At 41.2% G+C, this 19,664-nt stretch overlaps 2 protein-coding genes across 3 annotated transcripts; both read left to right on the forward strand.

Moving 5' to 3' along the window:
- myzap (myocardial zonula adherens protein) lies at positions 1-12,254 on the forward strand. Of its 2 annotated transcripts, none has more exons than XM_079161635.1 (14): positions 1-494; positions 1,190-1,264; positions 5,026-5,118; positions 5,846-6,010; positions 6,108-6,200; positions 6,303-6,416; positions 6,508-6,672; positions 7,056-7,181; positions 7,901-8,029; positions 8,110-8,204; positions 8,671-8,776; positions 9,359-9,442; positions 9,710-9,816; positions 9,920-12,254. In XM_079161635.1, exons 1-14 carry the CDS (start codon positions 417-419, stop codon positions 10,635-10,637), a joined length of 2,148 nt encoding a protein of 715 aa, XP_079017761.1. In that variant the 5' UTR covers positions 1-416; the 3' UTR covers positions 10,638-12,254. The 2 variants fall into 2 exon arrangements, with proteins under 2 accessions (XP_079017761.1, XP_079017762.1); XM_079161636.1 differs by having other exon boundaries at positions 6,520-6,672.
- A 1,245-nt stretch (positions 12,255-13,499) lies between these two features.
- On the forward strand, positions 13,500-18,206 carry polr2m (RNA polymerase II subunit M). Its single transcript, XM_079161654.1, has 4 exons — positions 13,500-13,819; positions 14,634-15,224; positions 15,359-15,581; positions 17,426-18,206. The coding sequence occupies exons 1-4, from the start codon at positions 13,710-13,712 to the stop codon at positions 17,567-17,569; spliced, it is 1,068 nt and encodes a 355-aa protein (XP_079017780.1). The 5' UTR covers positions 13,500-13,709; the 3' UTR covers positions 17,570-18,206.
- The last annotated feature ends 1,458 nt before the right edge of the window (positions 18,207-19,664 follow it).

Below are 19,664 nucleotides of genomic sequence, written 5' to 3' on the forward strand. Positions count from 1 at the left end.
TGTGGCCCGACAGGTCTGATGGGAATGCAGAGACACAGAGAGAGAGAGAGAGAGAGAGACAGAGCGAAAGAGGCAGGGAGGTTGCTGATAGACTGACCAGCCTGTCAACCAGGTGGAGTTAGGATCAGTCAGGCTGGAATTAAGACAATGACACAGTTGTATTTGTGTTGCTGAGTGTAGGACTGGATTTCACCTGATCATTTCACAGACGGAGAGGGAACCTCTGCCCTGTGGACTCCCTCTATAGCACCAGACTTGACAGAGTGGAATTTCCCTCCTCGTCCCTGGCTGGACCCGGGGGCAGATGGTCGCACAGAGAGTCTAAGCAGAACTCAGGAAGGAGCAGTGAGAGGAAGGGAGGGAGGAGGTCCGGAGAGGGAGAGGAAGACAAACGAGGAGTGGACAGAAGAGGAGACATGCTTCGCTACGGTGCAGGACGAACTGTTTCCACCACCACCACCAGAACAGAGGACTCTCCAGAGTCTTTAAGTGAGGTAAGAAGTCCTAGATGAGTCAGGACACTGAAACCCTCCTTCTGTCTCCCCCTTTTCTCTATTCAGTCTCCTCTGTGTTTTGCAACCAGTCCAGTGTTTTCTCCCCTCCCTCTTCTGTTTGTCCACCGTTTCCTTTTAACTCTTTAGCCACTTGTTTCTTGTCTGTATACAGTGAGTTACATTTTTCCCAGTCCCAACAAACATTTTCTGTTCCCTAATCATCTAAAAGTTTGTTATAGGATGTACTCACTTGCTGGAGTGTGTAATGTGAGCTGAGTGTGCCGGAGACAGGGCTGTCATGTTTATTTGAACAGCTCTCTGATAAAACAGGCCTTTGTACTAAACAGGCCTTTAAAATTATTCCCATTGTTTTCTAACGAAGAAAGAACCTATTATGATTTAGTAAACTGAGGATGTTCATCACTACTGTTACGTTTTTTGGGGAATAACCAAACAAAGTACTCATTGTGGTGTACATTTCAAAATGAATCCGTAAGCACAGTTTTGGAGCATTTACATAAACTTTGTTTACAGCTCTGTTGCCATTGACTATAAATAAACACACCATTCTCTGCCTCAGTTTCAGTGATGTTTCAATGTCAACCCTTCTATATTTTCTCACGATGACATAATGCAAACATCAACTTGTGTGCAGAACATAATTTATTTGCTTTTTGTCTGTTTGTTTTTCTCAGAGGAGGATCCTCAGGTTAACTCTACATGCAGGAGATAATGGACACAAGGAGCCAAAAACCACAGACTCAGACACAGTAAGTCGTATATAAATCCCTCATTGAAATTCTACAATTAACCATGCTGCATCCTGCCTATAAGTCTTGCTTGACGCCACTATTTAGATAAAGATTTAATCAATAGAGTTAACTTAAGCCACTCTCACCAAGGCACTCTCAAAAATAGTGATCTAGGAGAATGATAAGCACTGAAAATACAACATTAATTCATCATATGATACAAATAAAAGAAAGATGGTGGAGCCACCGAGATTTATGTGTATTTTATCATCTGGACCAGTTACACAATCATGACAGATGGGTGTGTGAGTGTGATAATGCACACACAGCTGTTTCACATTTACTTCAAAGCTAAAGTCCAACTCTGTATTTTAATCTATTCCATACAATAAAACATATTTAAAATGAAAAGACAATATATTTGGTATCCCACATGAAACATCTTAGACACAGTATGAAGACAAATGCTGGTAACTAAACAAACATGTTGGAGTGCGTGAGTACAGTCTTCATGTCTGTTAGTGCACATTGGGTGGACTATGATTGTGAGTATGCTGCAGGCTGTGTGGGTGTTTGCTGTAGGTGGCTCTGCCTCTGCCTTTGTTTGCGGTCCAGAGGCCGGAGATTAACAGGGAGAGTGTGAGAACTGATTGTGAAACTTTGCTTATCGTTGGCATTGAGAGGGTTTCTGGTCCTTAACGTGCTGAATCCTTTCAGAACCCTAGTGGTATGTTTTGTATGAACCTTAGGCAGGAAGTATGGTATTCGTCGAGTTACCACACCTCCACTGATAGCACGCTACCACAATCTCTGAATGTGCTTGCTTTTGAGAGGGTGTGACCATGACTATTGGAACTGATGACAGAGGACAGTCTGGTCAAGAGTGAGCACGAAGTGGAGTAACAGCCATGTGCTCGATGATGACGTGTACTTCAGTGTGTGTTTGGTGAAGATACAAACTCTGCATCACTGCAACTGTGCAGCTCATTCTGCACAGACCTGCAGCTCTAACAGCAGATTGGCACTTTTACTTTTTTTTAAGACAATAAACTGAGGCCTGAGGTGCAATGAAATTGGTGGTAATAAATGTAGAGAGTAAAAACACAATAGTAAGAAATGGCCTTGGAGGGGTAATAACATTGTGGGAAAGGTACATTCAGCCAAGAGGTGGCACAAAGACTGGAAACCGGAGGAAACAGCTAGCCTGGCTCAGTTCAAAAGTAACAGAATATGCCTACCAGCACCTTTATAGCTTACAAATTATTATGTTGTATCTTGTTTGTTTTATACTTACAAAAACCTGTACAAATTGCTGTTCAATGGCAGAGGGTTATGTGTAATTAATAAGCTTTAGAAGCTTGTTAACTTAGGATAGGTACAGGCCAGCTGTTTCCCTGTTTCCAGTCTAAGCTTAGCTAACCAGCTGCCGGCGTTATCAATCTCTAAGAATCAGAAAGAAAGGGGATAAATGTATTTCCCAAAAGGACAATTTAAACCACTGCTATAAGGTCCAAAGGTTTCCACAAACATAAAAGTGTGATGATGCTGGCCCACTAACACAATATAACCTAATGTAAATTCATTGAAGTCGTATAACCATTTAATATACCATAATGTGCATTTAAAACTGTAAAACAGTGTGGAAAAACAACTTTGAAGTCACTTCAGGGGAAACTGAAGGAGAATATCAGGGTTCAAGAGGTTAAAAACTCACCTCTCTGTGTCCTCTTCATGTGCTCATTATGCATTCAGCGCTGAGCATAGGGCTCTGTGCAGGCGCTCCTGCAATTGCTGTGACACGTAACTCTGTTGTTGTTGCAACAGCATTTAGTTCAAGTACCAGCACAACGTTCAAAAGTGGCACAGCAGGAATGATTTTACGGTCCACTTTTTTAATTCCTTCATTTACACTTGGAGCATTTACGTCCTTTTTTTCTTTTTTAGCTAATGTGTTTTGACAAATTTCCACTGAAGTTGCTCAAACTTAAATTTGAGACGTAATCTAGAGGGCAGGTCAAATGTAGATCAGTTGCATCTTTTTGATTGTGTATTTTTGTATTCATTTCATTTTCGTTTGTGAAAAGAAAGGAAAAAGAGAAGGCGTGAACTTCATCAAGGAAGAAGGATATGACAGAAACATCCTCTGCTAGAGATATTATGCATCAGTAGGAATGCTGGGTTAAGTAGTTCACCATAAAAATAGAAAGGGTGTGTCCTGCAACCTGAAATGTTATGGACACAATCCAACCAGTGACTATGGCCTAGATGAGATGCAAAACATCTGCACGAGGACACACACACAGAGGACTTAGACACAGTTGCTACATATAGAAGTTTCTACACATACATTGAATTTCATCTCCACGACGGATGAAAGTCTCTTCAATGTGAACACAGTTCAGCACAAAGAGATACATGAGAGCTAATCTAATCCGTCGAGTCCTTCTTAATGATGTGGTAAGACAAAGCAGTCAGTTAGCAATTGACATAGTAAAATGTTTGACAACGACATATAGTTATTTCAAAGGGATATCTTTGAGTAGTCTTTACTTCTTTACTGATTCTGGGAGTCAGTGACATGTGCGGAGGTCATGCTCCTCAAGGCAAAAAAACAAAACAAAAAACAGCGTTTTCCTTCCACCAATATTACATGGCTGCAGTTTCAGTTACAGTCAGGTTAACATTGTCCACCGCAGTGGGGTCAAGTATTTGCATTGTGAAAGTCAGAGCTGAAGTGACAGCACATAGAGCATTGTTATTCTGAGCTGCAGTGTTGTTAAAACATAAACATGGCTTTTCTTGTCTCCCATCTGCTGGAATTCGCATCTGCTTATTAGCATACCTTCAACATTCCTCAACAGCAAGTCCTCTGTAGATGAAGAGGTGGAGAAATATGAGGCTCTGTCCACACGACAACACTGGCGTCTTTGTTCCAGCTCCTCCTCACTCTTATCTCTGAGAGATGGGGAGACTGACGCCTATCTTTCTATCCATCCATCTATCTATCTATCTATCTATCTATCTATCTATCTATCTATCTATCTATCTATCTATCAATATCTATCTATCTATCTATCTATCTATCTATCTATCTATCTATCTATCCATCCATCTATCTATCTATCTATCTATCTATCTATCTATCTATCTATCTATCTATCTATCTATCTATCTATCTATCTATCTATCTAACTATCTATCTATCTATCTATCTATCTATCTATCCATCCATCCATCTATCTATCTATCTATCTATCTAACTATATATCTGTCTGTGTGTCTGTCTATCTATCTATTTTGGCTGGAAAAAGCTTTTCAATTCAAAGTCTGCAACAGACCTTAATTGGTGGAACAGTTACAGTTCCCTAAAGGTCCCCTTCCTACACAGTATGATCTCCAGATAACTAAGTCAACATTGTCGCACTGACACTGATGCACACCCATACACAAAAACATTTGGAGAAATGATCTAAAACTAAACTAAAATATATAGAGACTCCAGCCACTATAAAACATGTAATATACACATATAGTAGAAAACGATGCAACATATACAAATTAAGACAGAATGAGGGCAAAATAATTTAAATATGAAAGATAATAAAATGGCAAAAATGTCCAAAACAGTTTGTTTGTCTTCATTCTTGGCACCTAGATGTGACCAAACACAATGACAGACTAGAGTGAATTATTGCAACATAATGGCAACACAAAATAATAACACTTATTTTAAACATTTGTGTGAGTGTTGTATTGTTATTTGTGTCTTCTTTCTGTAGGCTGAGAAAGAGAAGGATGTCAATGGGGCGTGGAAGAAGAAGAATGGGCTGATCCAAAGAGAGAGGCCAGCTGGCAGGGAGTCACCTCTGCAGGTAGACAGCCGCATCCAACACATGAATAATAGGCATGACACCGCCACTGCTTCAGCATGTGTGTCACTGACATCCTTCTGTAAAAACACCTTTCTGTGCATGCACATTGAGGCTGTCATTAATAATGTATTCACGGATATTCAACATGAGCATATGCTTGTCGATGACTGTAACAAATTCCACGTCTGAAGTCTGTCTCTGTAGCTGTATAGAGATAATTCTTTCTAATCTCCAAACAAAACATTTGCCCCTTCCACTACGGTACTAAAATATTTATAGAAATTTAATCTCTAAGTTTCAGTTCTGTAATTTATTTGTGCCCAGGACTATAACTGTCATTTGTTATTTAGTCAGTGCATTGTTTAAAATGCTGCACTTCTTCTCAGCTGGAGTGCATCAGTCGCCTGGCTGCTAGAGGTACAATAGGCAGACACGCAGCAGCTCATTTACTGGGTTGCAGAAACATGACACCTTCAATACACCCTGGTTGTTCCCAGCCTCCTGTTTCCAGTGCTCAGCAGCAGTAGTACTGGAAATACTTGATCAAGAGTACATACGCAGGCATGTGCATCCACGCACACACACACAAACATGGGATGCACTTGAAAGTGTGCATTTGTGCACGTAAGCGAACACACAAATATGCAAACACGCGGTAGACGGTAGAAGTCAGCCTCAGAGAAGGGTGGCTGCAGAAACCTGACCGGTGCGATCCTGTCTCCCTCAGCACCTCAGAGACATGGCCAATGGGGCTCCAGAGACCGGGCAGGAGAATCAAGGGCCCAAAGTGTACGGCGTAGTGCAGAGTACGGGTTCGGACAGACAGCAGGAGGTGATGGCGCGAGAGTGGACAGTCACTCACCTTCAGGATGAGATGAAGTACATCAGGGAGGTGAGTGGAAACTAACAAACAGCCGGGCCTTTACGTCATCTATGCAAGGCTGTGTGGGATGTAGTGTGGTTAATATCTGTATGTTTTGTGTATACAGGTGAGAGATTCGTTGGAGAAGGTGAGAGAGCGGATGTACGGGCAGTTCGGAGGAATGCAGCAATCAATGCAAAAGCTTTCACAGGAAATCAAGGTAATTAATTATGTAACACCGTGCTCCGAACTCCCTCATCAAACTCCAGTCTGTGAAGCTGTGAATAAATGTGAAAATGCAATGTGCCATGTGTGTATGCAGACTGCCAATTCACATCGGAGGAGTCTGGAGTCAGAGGTGAGGGTCCGGACGACAGCCATGGAAAGCTTCGATCAGATGAACAGCTCCCTTATATCTGATAACATCAGCCTGCAGGTAACAAATCAATGTCACTGAGTCTGTAAAGACCTGCTCCATGACAGCTGCATGCCATCACAGAGAGAGCTGGCTTGATAAGTAAAATAAGATTCCTTTGCAGAAATCTCTTCTGGAGAACTGTCAGAGAAGAGTGGACACGAGAGACGAGGTGAAAAGTTTGCGGAGCACCTGTGACGAAACAAAAGAAAAACTCAGAGACAAGGAGAAAGAGCTGGCAGCCACGCAGATTGAAAACCAGACTCTGAGACTGCAGGTAATTACATCTCTTCATCCTCATTCAGACATACCCTGATGCATCCACACAACTCAATACATGACAGTAAAAACACCTGCACTGGCACATTTATTGAGATGTAATCCACCCAGCAGGTGTTACAAGTGGCCTGTTCCAAAATGATCTGATGAGTTAGTAACATTAGAGAGGGTCAAGATGTGCGCTCGCTTTCCATTAGACAGCAAACAACCCCAATTTCAAAGATTTAAGACGTATGAGAATCAGCAGATAAAGTAGTACGCTTTGATCCAGCAGATTTGACAACAGATCAGCTCACTGCAGCACACTAACACATCAGCTGCATCTTCTATTCTTCTGTCAGTATGGAATAATCAATTTTTGCTGTGCTGTGAATTTTCCAGGTGGAGTCTGCACGGGAGGCCAACAGTCAGGCGCTGCAGGAGCTCTCAGCAAAGCTACAGCAGGAGTACGAGGAGAAGATGCAGGAGGAGCAACGGAAACACAGAGAGGAGGTTGAAAACCTACAGGTCTGCATTCTTTACTCCTTATTCATTTACTGAACACGTTTCAGTGCCAATAGATACCCGCCTTTATGTTTCATAGGAACAGGATGAACGTGTGATGATTCCATGACACATTTCACAAAGATTGTGACGCAGTGAAAATTTATCTCGAGAAAAAATTAATTCTAACTGTAGATGCTACATTCAGTGTTGTAGTACTCGAGATCGGTCTTGGTCTCAAGACCACTTTTTGAAGGCCTTGTTCTTGTCTCAGACAAAGAAGGCTCTTGGGTTTTATTTCATCACTAAACTGCCTGTGCAGATTTATCGTTATTGTGATTGCTCATAAAAAAACAAAGGAAAATTCCCACACATAAAATTCACCTCTGCAGAGCCCTTTGACTGCTTTATCAAGACATTTCTAATGGTTCACTTATACATACGCACATATACAGTATAAATGGCGATACAAGAGGTAATTCAAGAGGAATAGTATTTGTATTCTGTTGGTGTTTTTATGGGAATGTGGATCTTTCGGATCAATTTGAAGAGTACCCATATGGTTTGCACGTCTGTTTTTTTTTTTATCATAAGTGTGTCATACATTGAGGGACTCGCACTGGTCTGGTTTTGGTCATAACTTGGGTCTCGGTTCAGGAAGTCTACAACACTACAATGCCACAACACTGACGTTTGATGAGCCGTTTGAAATCTAATCCCCAAATGTATGTCTGCTCACACAGGCTCAACTCGATGAGTACATCAGGCGACTGGAGGAAGCAGAGAGAAACATTAGAATTGCAGAGGCCAAGATTGCTGAGAGAGACCAGAGGATCATTGAAGTGGAGCGCCTACTGGACTGTATGGGAAAGGTAAGGCAACATTTTAACATGACAAAGACACTACACTTCTTGCAGATATTCAAAATTTACAATGACACTTATTTTCACAGGAAAAGAGTCAACTCTTCAAGAAGCTGCAGGAATGTGAACAGCGTCTCCGCTTGATGGAGCTGACAGACACAACTGATTCAACTGTTGTCAAAAGGTACCAAAATAATTCCCACATAAACCAGTATGACGAATCCCAACTCAAGGTCAACTTACTAGCTTTTTTCTGAGAATTTAAACTGTATGAAACGGTCTTGTTGGAGGAGTTCAGCCCGACAGAGAGAGCTGTGGAAATGCTGCTTCAGCGTGATATTAAATGACACCAAAACATAAAAAGTATGAATAAAAAAACACCAGTGACGCCGGTCAATATACACTAATGAAAACATAGTTTTACACATTATATTCCATTTCTGCCAATTAATCCCCCTAAATGTTACACATTCTTCCTTTAGAGACTGCAAATCAATCAGTATGCTGCAGTCCTTGTTTTCCTTCTGAAGTTTGTTATCCTCGATCGGAGAATCGCTGAAGCGGCTGCACATTTCCAGAAAAAATAAAAACCCTTTTCACCAGCGTGATAGATTTATTTGTGGGTTTACCTGGTTTCCGGTTCTGCTTAGGTCCAAAGAGCTGCAATCTGAATCTGTGGATCTCCGTGAAAGAATCAAACACTTGAACGACATGGTGTTCTGCCAGCAGAGAAAAGTCAAAGGAATGATCGAGGAGGTGAGGAGAGTTTATTTATCCGTGGTACCTCTGTTCTTCTTGTGTTTTGGTAATGGGTTGCGATGCAATGCGATGCAACGTCGGCTGAAGTAGAGGACGTTTGTTTACCAACCAGTGTATGAGGTCAATGCACACGAGAAATATGAAACATAATCAGACCCAAAGTCAATAAAGAGTAGAGCGTTGTGCTCCAAGAACATTCCTGGAAATAACTATGTGATTTATTTCGAATATACAGTAGAGTAAAATAGAGACAGTGTTCAATTAGTACACTTTTCAATACATTCTAATGAACTGCTACTGAACTTAAAAAGTCAGTCAGACATACAACTATGTCAAATTTGTCTACAGGCGAGCGTACAAGTTTCCATTGATACATGAATAATGAATGAATACTAAGTGGTTTAAATGCAGCTTTCCTTTCCATTACTACTTTTCCTATAATTAGCTAAATTACCAAATCACATAGCTATTTCCTGAAAGAAAATGATGAGGAAATCATGCCAACAATCTATATTGCAGAGCAGAGAAAAGGTCTGATTGAAAACACATGATAATTGTTTTCAATCTTAATTTGTGAAGGTTCAATCACTGCGAGGTCAAGTTGCTCAGAAGGACATGTTCATCTCAGAGCTTCTGGACAGAATCGCGATAGTGGAGTGTGAGGTAAGTCAAATCCTTCACTGTGCGTTCACTGTGTTCACTGTGTTCACTGTGTGTTCACTGTGTGTTCACTGTGTGTTTTTGATTTTGGTGTGGTGTGGTAATCTGTCTGCATGGGCTGCTGAGCAATTGATCACCTGAACTTTTCGCAATGTCTGTGTGGTTTCCTCGCGTCACTGCACCTATCTAGTCGCTTGCACATGTTATGTGCCTGCAGTTCTTTGCATGTACCTGACCTGACAGTGTTGTTTCCTGTTTCTTCTTTCCTAGAATAATGAATTAGAAGACAAGCTGAAGTATTTTATGTCCACACAGAATAGACCACGAGAGGTTTTGGAAACTAGGGAGATTGCAGTAGGCTGCGATCTGCTCCCCAGGTAAGAAGCAAAGTCAGAGAAACATATTCAGTAGCATCAGGTCATATTTGGTGCTTCATTTAGAGGTGGTTTATTACTCTGATGTCTGACTGTGCATCTGCAGACGTGAAGCAAAAAGGCATGATGTTGAACCTCCTGTTCCGTATGAACCAACTCATCTCCATCCCATACAACACTCTCCACCTGTTCAACCACCATCAACAATGAAACCTCCATCACCTGCTCTACCTTCATCAACGGCTCAACCTCTATCACCCATTCTACCTGTATTACCCACTCTACCTTCATCCCCAACACAACCTCTATCACCCACTCTACCTGTATTACCCACTCTACCTTCATCCCCAACACAGCCTCTATCACCCACTTTACCTCCATCCCCAATACAATCTCAGTTCCCAACACAACCTTCATCCCCCACTCAACCTTCATCCCCTACATCTCCCCTTCAACATCAATTCCACTACCTAACACCGAACACCCAACCAAGGACGTTCACGTCTAATAATCCTCCACCAAGCAGGCTGGAGTCCAGTTTACTGAGGTACACTCCTGGCCAGTACAGCCGTTTTCTGCAGCACAACCCCTCAGTATCGAGTGGGATGTTCCCCCATACCCGTCTGTCTGAGTCTGAGCCTCCTGTGAGTCCAGTCCAGTTAGGCAGAGATGAGGTCGACGCAGAAACAAACACAGACACACGACCAAATCCTGAGGAATCCTCTGCTTCTCTGCTCTCTTCTCGACCAAGATCAAGAAACCCTCAAGTTGATACACCGTTCATGAAACTTATGGAAATAACGAAAAATATAAACATAGAGTGATCTTGAAGTAATAATTCGACATTTTGGGAAATTAATTTATTCGCTTTCTTGCCAAAAGTTAAATAAGAAGACTGATACCACTAACATTTTGGAATGTAACTACAAAACTACAGCCAGCAGCTGGTTAGCTTAGCTTAGCATAAAGACTGAAAACAGGAGGAAAGTGCTAGCCTGCAGGTGTCGTTCAAAAGTAACAAACAAAGTGAAATTCACTATCAGTCTGACCTATTGCATCGAAGCATCTAAGAAGCAGCTTGTTGACGTATTTTTGGGTTCTAAAACGTTTTGTCTGGAAAGATAACCCAAGTGGCAGTGGAGGCATCAGGAATGAGTGGGTCTGCAGTGCAACCTCGTTCACTTTTCACTACTTTTCACCACACATCCTCAGAACCCTCGTCAGAAGCTCGTAAAAAGATCCAAGTCTCACAAGACACATAGTGGGGATGTATTACACGATGCACGTTGTGGCTCAAACTACTTCCTAAAGCTGGTGCGGAAGGGTAACTGAAGTACGTCGCCAATTCTCCATTTTACAGGGGTTATGGGAGCGACTGTGGAGACTTGAGTCAAGAAATAGTCCGATCCAGAAACCCCCATCAAATGGAAAATTAATACTTTTACACTTTTACACGTGCTGGTAGATTCATTTTGAGACATGTTTCCAGTCTTTATGCTCAGCTAAACAATATGTAGCTGCAGTTATCTTAGCATTTAGCTAATCTGTACATCATGACTGTACAGTTAAGTGTTTATGTGGTTAAAGCTAAGCTAAATGCAGTTACATATTTACCGTAGTCAGTGGTATTGATCCTTTCCTCTAAATAAATCAAGGAAGCGTGATCCCTAAAATATTGAACGAATCCTTTAAACTCACTTGTCTTTACTCTTATTTTTATTGTGAGTTATGTTTTTCGAAATCACCATTCATGACACATATGCATATTAGTTCTAACACTATTTCATATGTTTGAGTCTGGTTGGTTGTGTAAAAGGTCTTATGTAGTTTTAACGTAGATTTATGAAAATGAAATGTTGCTTGCTGTAGGGTGTAAATAATCTGATGCTCTGTATAGATATTTTGTAAGTAATGTACTGAAAGATGATATTTGTTTTGTATACACTGAATGTAGCCGACTGGTGTTGCTCACAGAGCTATGAGCATTCAGTCTTATATGAAGGCTGATACAATTATTATGTCTATATTCATATCATTTTATATTGGCACTGTACAAATTTAAGGAATATTATTTAGTTTTTGTCCCATTATGTACAACATATTTATTAACATGCTTTGTGCCTTTGTGAACAGCCTACTATCTGATACTGGGGGTGGGATGAATACCTTTGAATTGGCAACAGGGTAATGTATTAATATAATGTTAAGTCAATTTCTGTGCTGATGATGAGACTGTTCAATCACTTTAAAGATATTGACCTTATTTAGGTGACTGCCATTCCTGAGCCACAGGCACAAGTATTATCCAGCTGTTATCTGCACTGCCACAACTGTTTGAAAAAGCTTTATGATGTGCCTTTTCCTTAATGATACATATCATACTGCGAATAATGATAAGAGGCCAGCGTATGTTTGGATAATAAAGACTTTACTGTATAAGTACCAGACATCCTGATTGTGTCAGCACTTTCATACTGTGCAACCTCATACATTTTTAAAGCCTGAAGCTTACAGTATATACGTCTGACTACTTCATTTTTCATCGATTCGGATCACTCTGTCTGAATTTATCTCGTTGGAAACACAAAAGAAGCTTTAAGAAATGTTTTGTATATTTCATCCATTTTTAATGATTCAATTTCACATTTAATGTCATGCATAAACACTGAACTCCAGATAACCTTTATGTAAATATGCAAAACCTCAGTGACTACATTTTAGGAACTGTCTGTTCTGTATAGTTGGCAGATTTCAGATACTTTACTGCAAATTATATACATAGGCTTCACAATGCAAGCTATTTCAGCTATTTCACCGAACCAAACCTCACTTGTAATTTTGATTTATATATGTTGTACAGTGATGATAGACCAATTCAGAGTGAGGCCAAACATGGTGTTGCAAGAATTTGTTCACATCACTAATGTTGCAAAAACATTTGCAGATCCATGAAAAAAACCTCTCCAAAGCTTTGTGTAGTACATTAAAACAACGAGGTAAAATAGAAATTTGGCAGGATTACAGGGACAAAATATAAAGTGTGCAGTATAGGCGATATTATCAGTAAAATACACCCTGTGCTTCAGATGGCACTATCACAAAGTACACGTGCTACACCTGTTTTGATTAGTTTGTTGGATTCTGATAATAAAAGAGGAGTATAGGGTACAGGTGAAATAAACTACAAAATGTAAGAATGCCATCAATGTTTTACAGTGTATGGTGTGATCTGACTTGGTACACACACACACACACATATATATATATATACATACTGTGTATGTATGGAAAACAATATTTATATATATCATTTTTCTTTCCCCAACTGTGCAGCTGCAGCCAAAAGTTGAAATGACTTTGAACTCTAAGAGGGGATAGAGAGGATACAGCTGCAACCTCTTGGTTGAAGTTGGGTCATTGTTTGTTACACTGAATGAGAAATTGGTTGGCACAGTGTTTGGAAAACATCCGGACTGGGAAATGCAGCTATGGAAAATCTGAGAGTCTGAGGCCTGCTCAGACTGACTGCACTAACTTGCTGCTGATGACTATATTTGGCCTCTAGAGGGCAGCAAATCCCCTTCACTGGCTGTGACATGAAGAAGTGGTGCATTACACTATCCCGTACAGTGGGGGCGGTACAGCCACATCTAACATGTCGGATTTCCGCACACGAAGAAGAAGAATCCCACTTTGAAATGTTGTTGTCTCGTGTGTTGAAGAAGTGAACCTGCCGCCTTTAGAGCTTTCTAAATCTCTCTAACTTATAGAAGAGTCAGTTAACAGGTGGAGTTTTGAGCTGGTTAACGGTTAATGTAGAGTTTGTATGTACTGTGTTACACTGAGACGTTAGCTGGTTGTGAATGGCTGTAGCTAGCTGTCACTAGCTAGCAGAGATGTCCTCGGCGTGGACTGCGCGCCAGGGACAGGTGGGAGACCTGAGGAACCAGAGCAAAGAGGAGCTCCAAGAACTGGTCCTGCGACAGGAGAAGATGCTCTCCAACAAGTGAGTTCACATTGTTAGCTCCAGTTTGTGCCTCCCGTCTTTAGGCTATATGGGAGTGCTAAGTTCATGCGTGACTTGATATGTGGCGTAGTTTCATATACAGCAGTGACAGTATGACAGAAGAGACTGAAGCTCCCACAAAGTTTGATTAGTTGTGATGAAAGCTGCTCCACCGTGACTGAGCTGAACCACCCTGCTGTATTGTTGACCAGAGTACAGGTTTCTCTCTGTCCTTGTTGGACTGATTGCAACAAATGTTTATGGTTGAAAACAAGTGTGTTTATGATATGGAGCCTATACTACCATTACAACATAGCTTTATCCTTCAAACTGCACACATCCAATTTCAAATGTGACTAATACGTCAATATGTCACACACAACTTATATTTATATACAGCAGTATTAGATCGCATATTCATAAGAATATACAATACTGGTATGACTATACAGCGATTTAAAAGTAGGATTCAACGTGACATAAGCCAAAAGATAGATGGGTGAAGAAAAAAGATAGCTGAAGAAAATGAATGGATAAATGTAACAAATGCAGATAATTACGTTCAGGGTTAGTGAATGGTTTCATGAATAAGAAAATGATGTGAATCCATTATCAACTAAACTGAACACCTGTGGGAGAGTTTGGAGCCAACCAATTAGAGAATAACTTAAAGAAGGGTGTTCATTTGTTTGACTTTGAGAGACAAAAATATCTGTCTGTCCAAAACACTAGTGTTGGTTTGTTTGTCTCTCATCTGTATCTTGAATGATTGTTTTGAATTTAGCATCAAATTATGCATTTGTGTTGTTCATAGGAGGTTTTTACAGAGTCTTCCTGACAAAGGAAAAAAGATACAAGAATTTGCGGAGAAATTGCGCCTTGCCATTGAACACCACGATGAAGAGGAGAGGAGACAGAATTTGGAGTCTGTTGCCAGGACAGAGTTACAGTCCAAGTATCGGCAGGCTTTCATTTTGCAACAACGGGCTATCCCCAACACACCAGCAGCCTCACACCGAAACGGGCAAAGTGAGGCTGCTGCAGGTGATGTGGTACAGGAGAAGCAGACCTCACCTGTCTCAGCTCAAATGCTGGAGAACACTTTGGATGAGCAACGGGACCAGTTTGTCTCCAGCGCAGCTGCTGGTGAAACGATGGAGACGGCCGCTGCTGGGGCCTCTTTGAACTCTGACGAGACAACAGAGGGAGACCTTGTGCAGGCCTTGGGCAGGGTCAAACTGTCTGAAACTAGTTCTGGTTTTGAGTCCAAAGACCCATTAAACGGCACAGCAAGAGACAATTACTTTCTGGGAAAGGAGATGCCCAAACAGCCCCACTATGTCACTGTCCTGGAAAGAACAGAGAAGACTTCAGCTCTCAGGAAGCAAAGATTCAAACCAAATCAGTGAGTGGACTTCATGATGTTATGATTACTTTTGTAAACATTTATGCCCAAAATACTTACATTAGTACGTGGATTTCATTCAGCAACATCATAGTTGTTAATATAAACAAACATCTTCTCAACCGTGTTTCCAGGCTGCCTCACAGAAGTGACATCTCTCCCTCAGGATCCTCGTCACCCAGCCGGTCTTCTGAAGGTTCATCGCCCCTCTCGGCACAAGCGAGGCGGGAGCGGGACAGGAAACACCTGGATGACATCACTGCAGCCAACCTCCCTCCGCTCCACTACAGTCCGGCCCGGCTTCTGTCTCTGGACGAGTCGGCCGTCCTCCAGAAGGAACAAGCCAAGAAGCAGCAGGTTAGTGCAGCCGAGTCCCCCACACACTCATCCTATAGATCCAGCGTGAACATTAAACTGCAGGCAGACAGACGGGGTCATAAATCTCAATATATCAATATCATAACGGTATTGTGATATGAGACTACATATTATAAATGTAATATGGCACAAGTGTTGTCTTTTCTTGTTTCTAAAGGCTGCATATCAGTAAAGTGATGTCTAAACTCACTGGACTGTTCTAGCTGTTATATGCCGTTACTCACATAGTCATTATATCCACATTATTAATGATTATTTGAAAATATAATTGTGTAAATATTTTGTTAAAGCACCCGTGGTCAACCCTACATAATCGACCCAATATCGATATTGAGGTATTTGGTGAAAAATCTTGTGATATTTGATTTTACTTCATATCGCCCCGCCCTACTTTACATGAAGGAATAATACTTCTCACTATGCTGGTGGTATCATGTTGGGGGACAGTATTTGAATGCATTCTGAGCCATCTGAGTTCAAATCAAAAACAGCTCTGTGTTACAAAAAATATCCATGAAATTTTAATATAGCAAATCGATTTTGTTCAAGTATGTGTGGACTCACAAATCATTTTTAAAAGTCTTTTTCTCTCAATGTATTTACACATAAAATGTTTTGTATTATGAGAAAGGACGTCACTCTCGGTGGTCGTATCAGCATCATTGTATCGATAGTAGAAATGTGACGCTCATGCGACTAAATGATAAGCAGCATTCAAAGTCAAAAGTCAAAGTCAGCTTTATTGTCATTTTCTCAGTACTTAACATACAGAGAAGTTGAAAAAACTTTTCTCTCTAGTCCAACATATAAGTGAATACAAATAATAAAGTGCAAACAGATAGAAAAAAAACAAACACTTGAAACAACATATCCATCCATCCATCCATCCATTTTCCTCCGCTTATCCGGGGTCGGGTCGCGGTGGCAGCAGGCCAAGCAGGCTGACCCAGACTTCCCTCTCGCCCGCAACATTTTCCAGCTCATACTGGGGGATCCCGAGGCGTTCCCAGGCCAGCTGGGAGATATAATCCCTCCAGCGTGTTCTGGGTCTTCCCCGGGGTCTCCTCCCAGTTGGACGTGCCTGGAAAACCTCCAGTGGGAGGCGTCCAGGAGGCATCCTAATTTGAAACGACATATATTAAGTTGACATACTTGATTGACATTGCATTGAGATCTAACAAAAGTTGAGCAGCTTCAACTGTTTTGCTGGAGTTCTCTGCGTCGGCGCCTCTGAAGAATGAGAGCGCTGTGTGCTTTCACACAGTCATTCTGAACATGGCCTTCATTTTACTTTCTGTAAAACACTCACAGAAAGGTAAATATATTTGTCCAGTGATTACTACTATTTGTTCATACAGCATCATTATGTGTAATAGATGAAAATAGCAACTCAGAGTTTCTATGGAAATGTTTTACAACAATTTAATGTATTTACAGTTTTGTGTTGATATTTCACCGGGATGCAAAATATAAAAATGGAGTTTATACAATGGTGACTTATGACATGTTCTCATCCAATCAAATGGAGAATTAATTAATAATGAATCCAAGCATGCACTGAATGAAAGTCCCGTATCAGATCCCTCCATCAGCTCTAGAGGGCAGTGTAGGAGCTGTGTATCACTTCACATCCAAAGTAATGACTTTAGAGCCAAACGTCAAACAGTGTGCTGCTGTCAACCCACGGAGGCCTGTTAAGCTCATTATCAGTCCTACTTTTGTCGAGGGTTTAATAGCTATGGCTGTGCTGCTTTATAATAATGTGCTTGTTTTCTGTTTACCAGCCTATTCATGTCAACGTTTTCTTCTGTGTTTAATTTCAGGAGTTGCAGGCCAAGCTGGCAGCCCAGAAACTGTCTGAGGGATTGAAGATCTCTATGGGGAGCTACACTCCTGACAGTGGCCCCATGGCTGCCTACAGAGAGGTTCACGACGAAGGAGCCCAGCTCTCCTCAGAGGAGGACTGATCCTGGAAGGCCGGAGCTGGGGAAACCGGTTTGGCCTTGGCCCCGAGAGAAACAGGCTTTGGACCTCGCAATCAGGATCCATCAAGCAGGATTTTCACTCCAAGGACAAGAACTGTTCAGAGAGGAAAAGAGTCTTTGCACCGTGTAAAGACATAGTTGGTATCCCAGTCTCAGGAAATTGAATGGCGGGTTGAGAAACTAGCTTCCTTAATTGTCATTCAGATCGTATTGGGTTCTGTTGTTTCAGTGTCCTGCAGGAATAATAACACCTGCTGTGGACTCTGAGTCTTAAATCTACACTTGAAGCATGTATCATGAGGGAAATGTTTCTTGTCAGTAAACTGAAGTCAATAATGTCATGGCTTTTTGAGCTTGAGAGGGTTGAACGTTAACGTTACTATTTTAGTGTGTTTGCACTTATATGCATCAGCAGGTGGAGCAGACTGTTTTGGCACAACGGCGACTGATTGAAAACTCTTGAAAAAATAGGCAGATAGTTGCGTCAGATTTAAGTATTAAAGAATTCAATAAATGTATCTGATTTCCCAAATTGTTGTGTGTGAATTACAGACACTGAAGTTCCTCATCAGCCTTTTCAGTGCAGATGCTTTATATAGAAACATTAAACTGCTTAGTGATGAAAGAACATTGTTTCCTTGTCTGAGTGTTTAATGTACCTGATCTATCTGTAGGTCTTCATATTAATCCATCTGCCACCATCATACGCTAGTTTTAATAATTGGAAGAGAAACCGTGTGATAATGTGCAGTACAAGTTAAGAGTGTTACTGTGTTGTATTTAAAGGGCTTAACACACCTCTTAATTATAACATAGTGTGCATTATGGCCCACTGAAATAGATGTCCAGTCTAAAAACATTTTAAGACAAAATTGTCCTTAAAGTTCAAGAGTTATGTGCTTTGTAACTCTCATCTGGATAAGGAAATATCAAGTCATTTCACACGACAATCGCTCCTCATATATTATCTGCTTTCTATAAACTTCATATTTATAAGCGATGTTGACATTTGGACTCTTTTGCAAATTCAGATAAAATAAGACCCTGTTTATCCAAAGCAGATTATTTACTTTCTGAGTGATAAATAGATGCAAACCAGCTTCTTTAGCTCATTTATAGGTGCCATCAGTTTCTGATGAAGCTGTGGTCAGCTGCAGGCACTGGTTTCCTTGAACCCTGCGAGATGTTATCAAGCAGAGATCTGTGACACACTTGATAAGATTAATGCAGAGGTAGTGAAATATTGAATCTTGATGGCTGAGACATCTGGACTGCATTTGGATCATGTTGTTGCCGGGAATGGCAGGCGATGATGGGACGGCAGCAGGCTAATGCAACATGGCAAATACCATTTCTCAACTTTGCTAATATGTGGTAGATAAGAAGTGCCAGCTACATTCAGCGTCTTTCCAAACTGCCTTTCCCATCATCGCTCTTCCAACTCTGGCAGAAGGCTGCAGGCTATCTTAATTTAAACAGCCTGATTCAGGGATTTTAATGAGGAAGAAATGAGGCACGTTTTGGGGGAAATGAGCCTGGGTTCATGTAGGTCAGACTCTGGTGCTAGATGCCCCTTGATAACCTTTGGTAATTTTTGCTGAGCTATTGGTGGGAGATGTTTTAGGGGGGGGGGGGGGCATCTGATTGCTGTGTATTTAGACACTGTATCTGATGGGCTCCAGAGTGGCCCTGTGGTGACGTCCAATAACAAATACATGAGCACGCTCCGCAGAAGATCCTCATTGTGCTGGGATTAATTACAGCCTACCTTGCTTACATAAATTCAGAGACTGTTACCAATTATGGGGCACATTTTTGCTGCAGCTTTTCTCTGTGGTATCTGGCTTCAATGCTAACTCTGAACGTATGTTGACGTTGTTGAGGTGGAACCGAGCACACACTCTCTCTAGTCGAAGCTTTAAGTTGTCCATTGATGATGAGGTTGTTTATACTACAACTTGAATCCCAGGCCCCTTGTCTCAGATTAATAAACTCCTCGTGAAGTAGTCTGCAAGTGATTTGCTCCAACTCCGAGTCCGAAATCACACGTCTCGCGGGAGTATAAATAATTTGCTGT

The sequence above is a fragment of the Pholis gunnellus genome (genome assembly GCF_910591455.1).
Source record: "Pholis gunnellus genome assembly, chromosome: 1".
Taxonomy (NCBI): Eukaryota; Metazoa; Chordata; class Actinopteri; order Perciformes; family Pholidae; genus Pholis; species Pholis gunnellus.

Coding starts and splice junctions, on each gene's coding strand:
- myzap (XM_079161635.1), top strand. CDS start 417: ATGCTTCGCTACGGTGCAGGACGAACTGTTTCCACCACCACCACCAGA. Junction 6,673..7,055: donor ACCAGACTCTGAGACTGCAG/GTAATTACATCT, acceptor TGAATTTTCCAG/GTGGAGTCTGCACGGGAGGC. Junction 8,030..8,109: donor TACTGGACTGTATGGGAAAG/GTAAGGCAACAT, acceptor TTATTTTCACAG/GAAAAGAGTCAACTCTTCAA.
- polr2m (XM_079161654.1), top strand. CDS start 13,710: ATGTCCTCGGCGTGGACTGCGCGCCAGGGACAGGTGGGAGACCTGAGG. Junction 13,820..14,633: donor GAGAAGATGCTCTCCAACAA/GTGAGTTCACAT, acceptor TGTTGTTCATAG/GAGGTTTTTACAGAGTCTTC. Junction 15,582..17,425: donor AACAAGCCAAGAAGCAGCAG/GTTAGTGCAGCC, acceptor GTTTAATTTCAG/GAGTTGCAGGCCAAGCTGGC.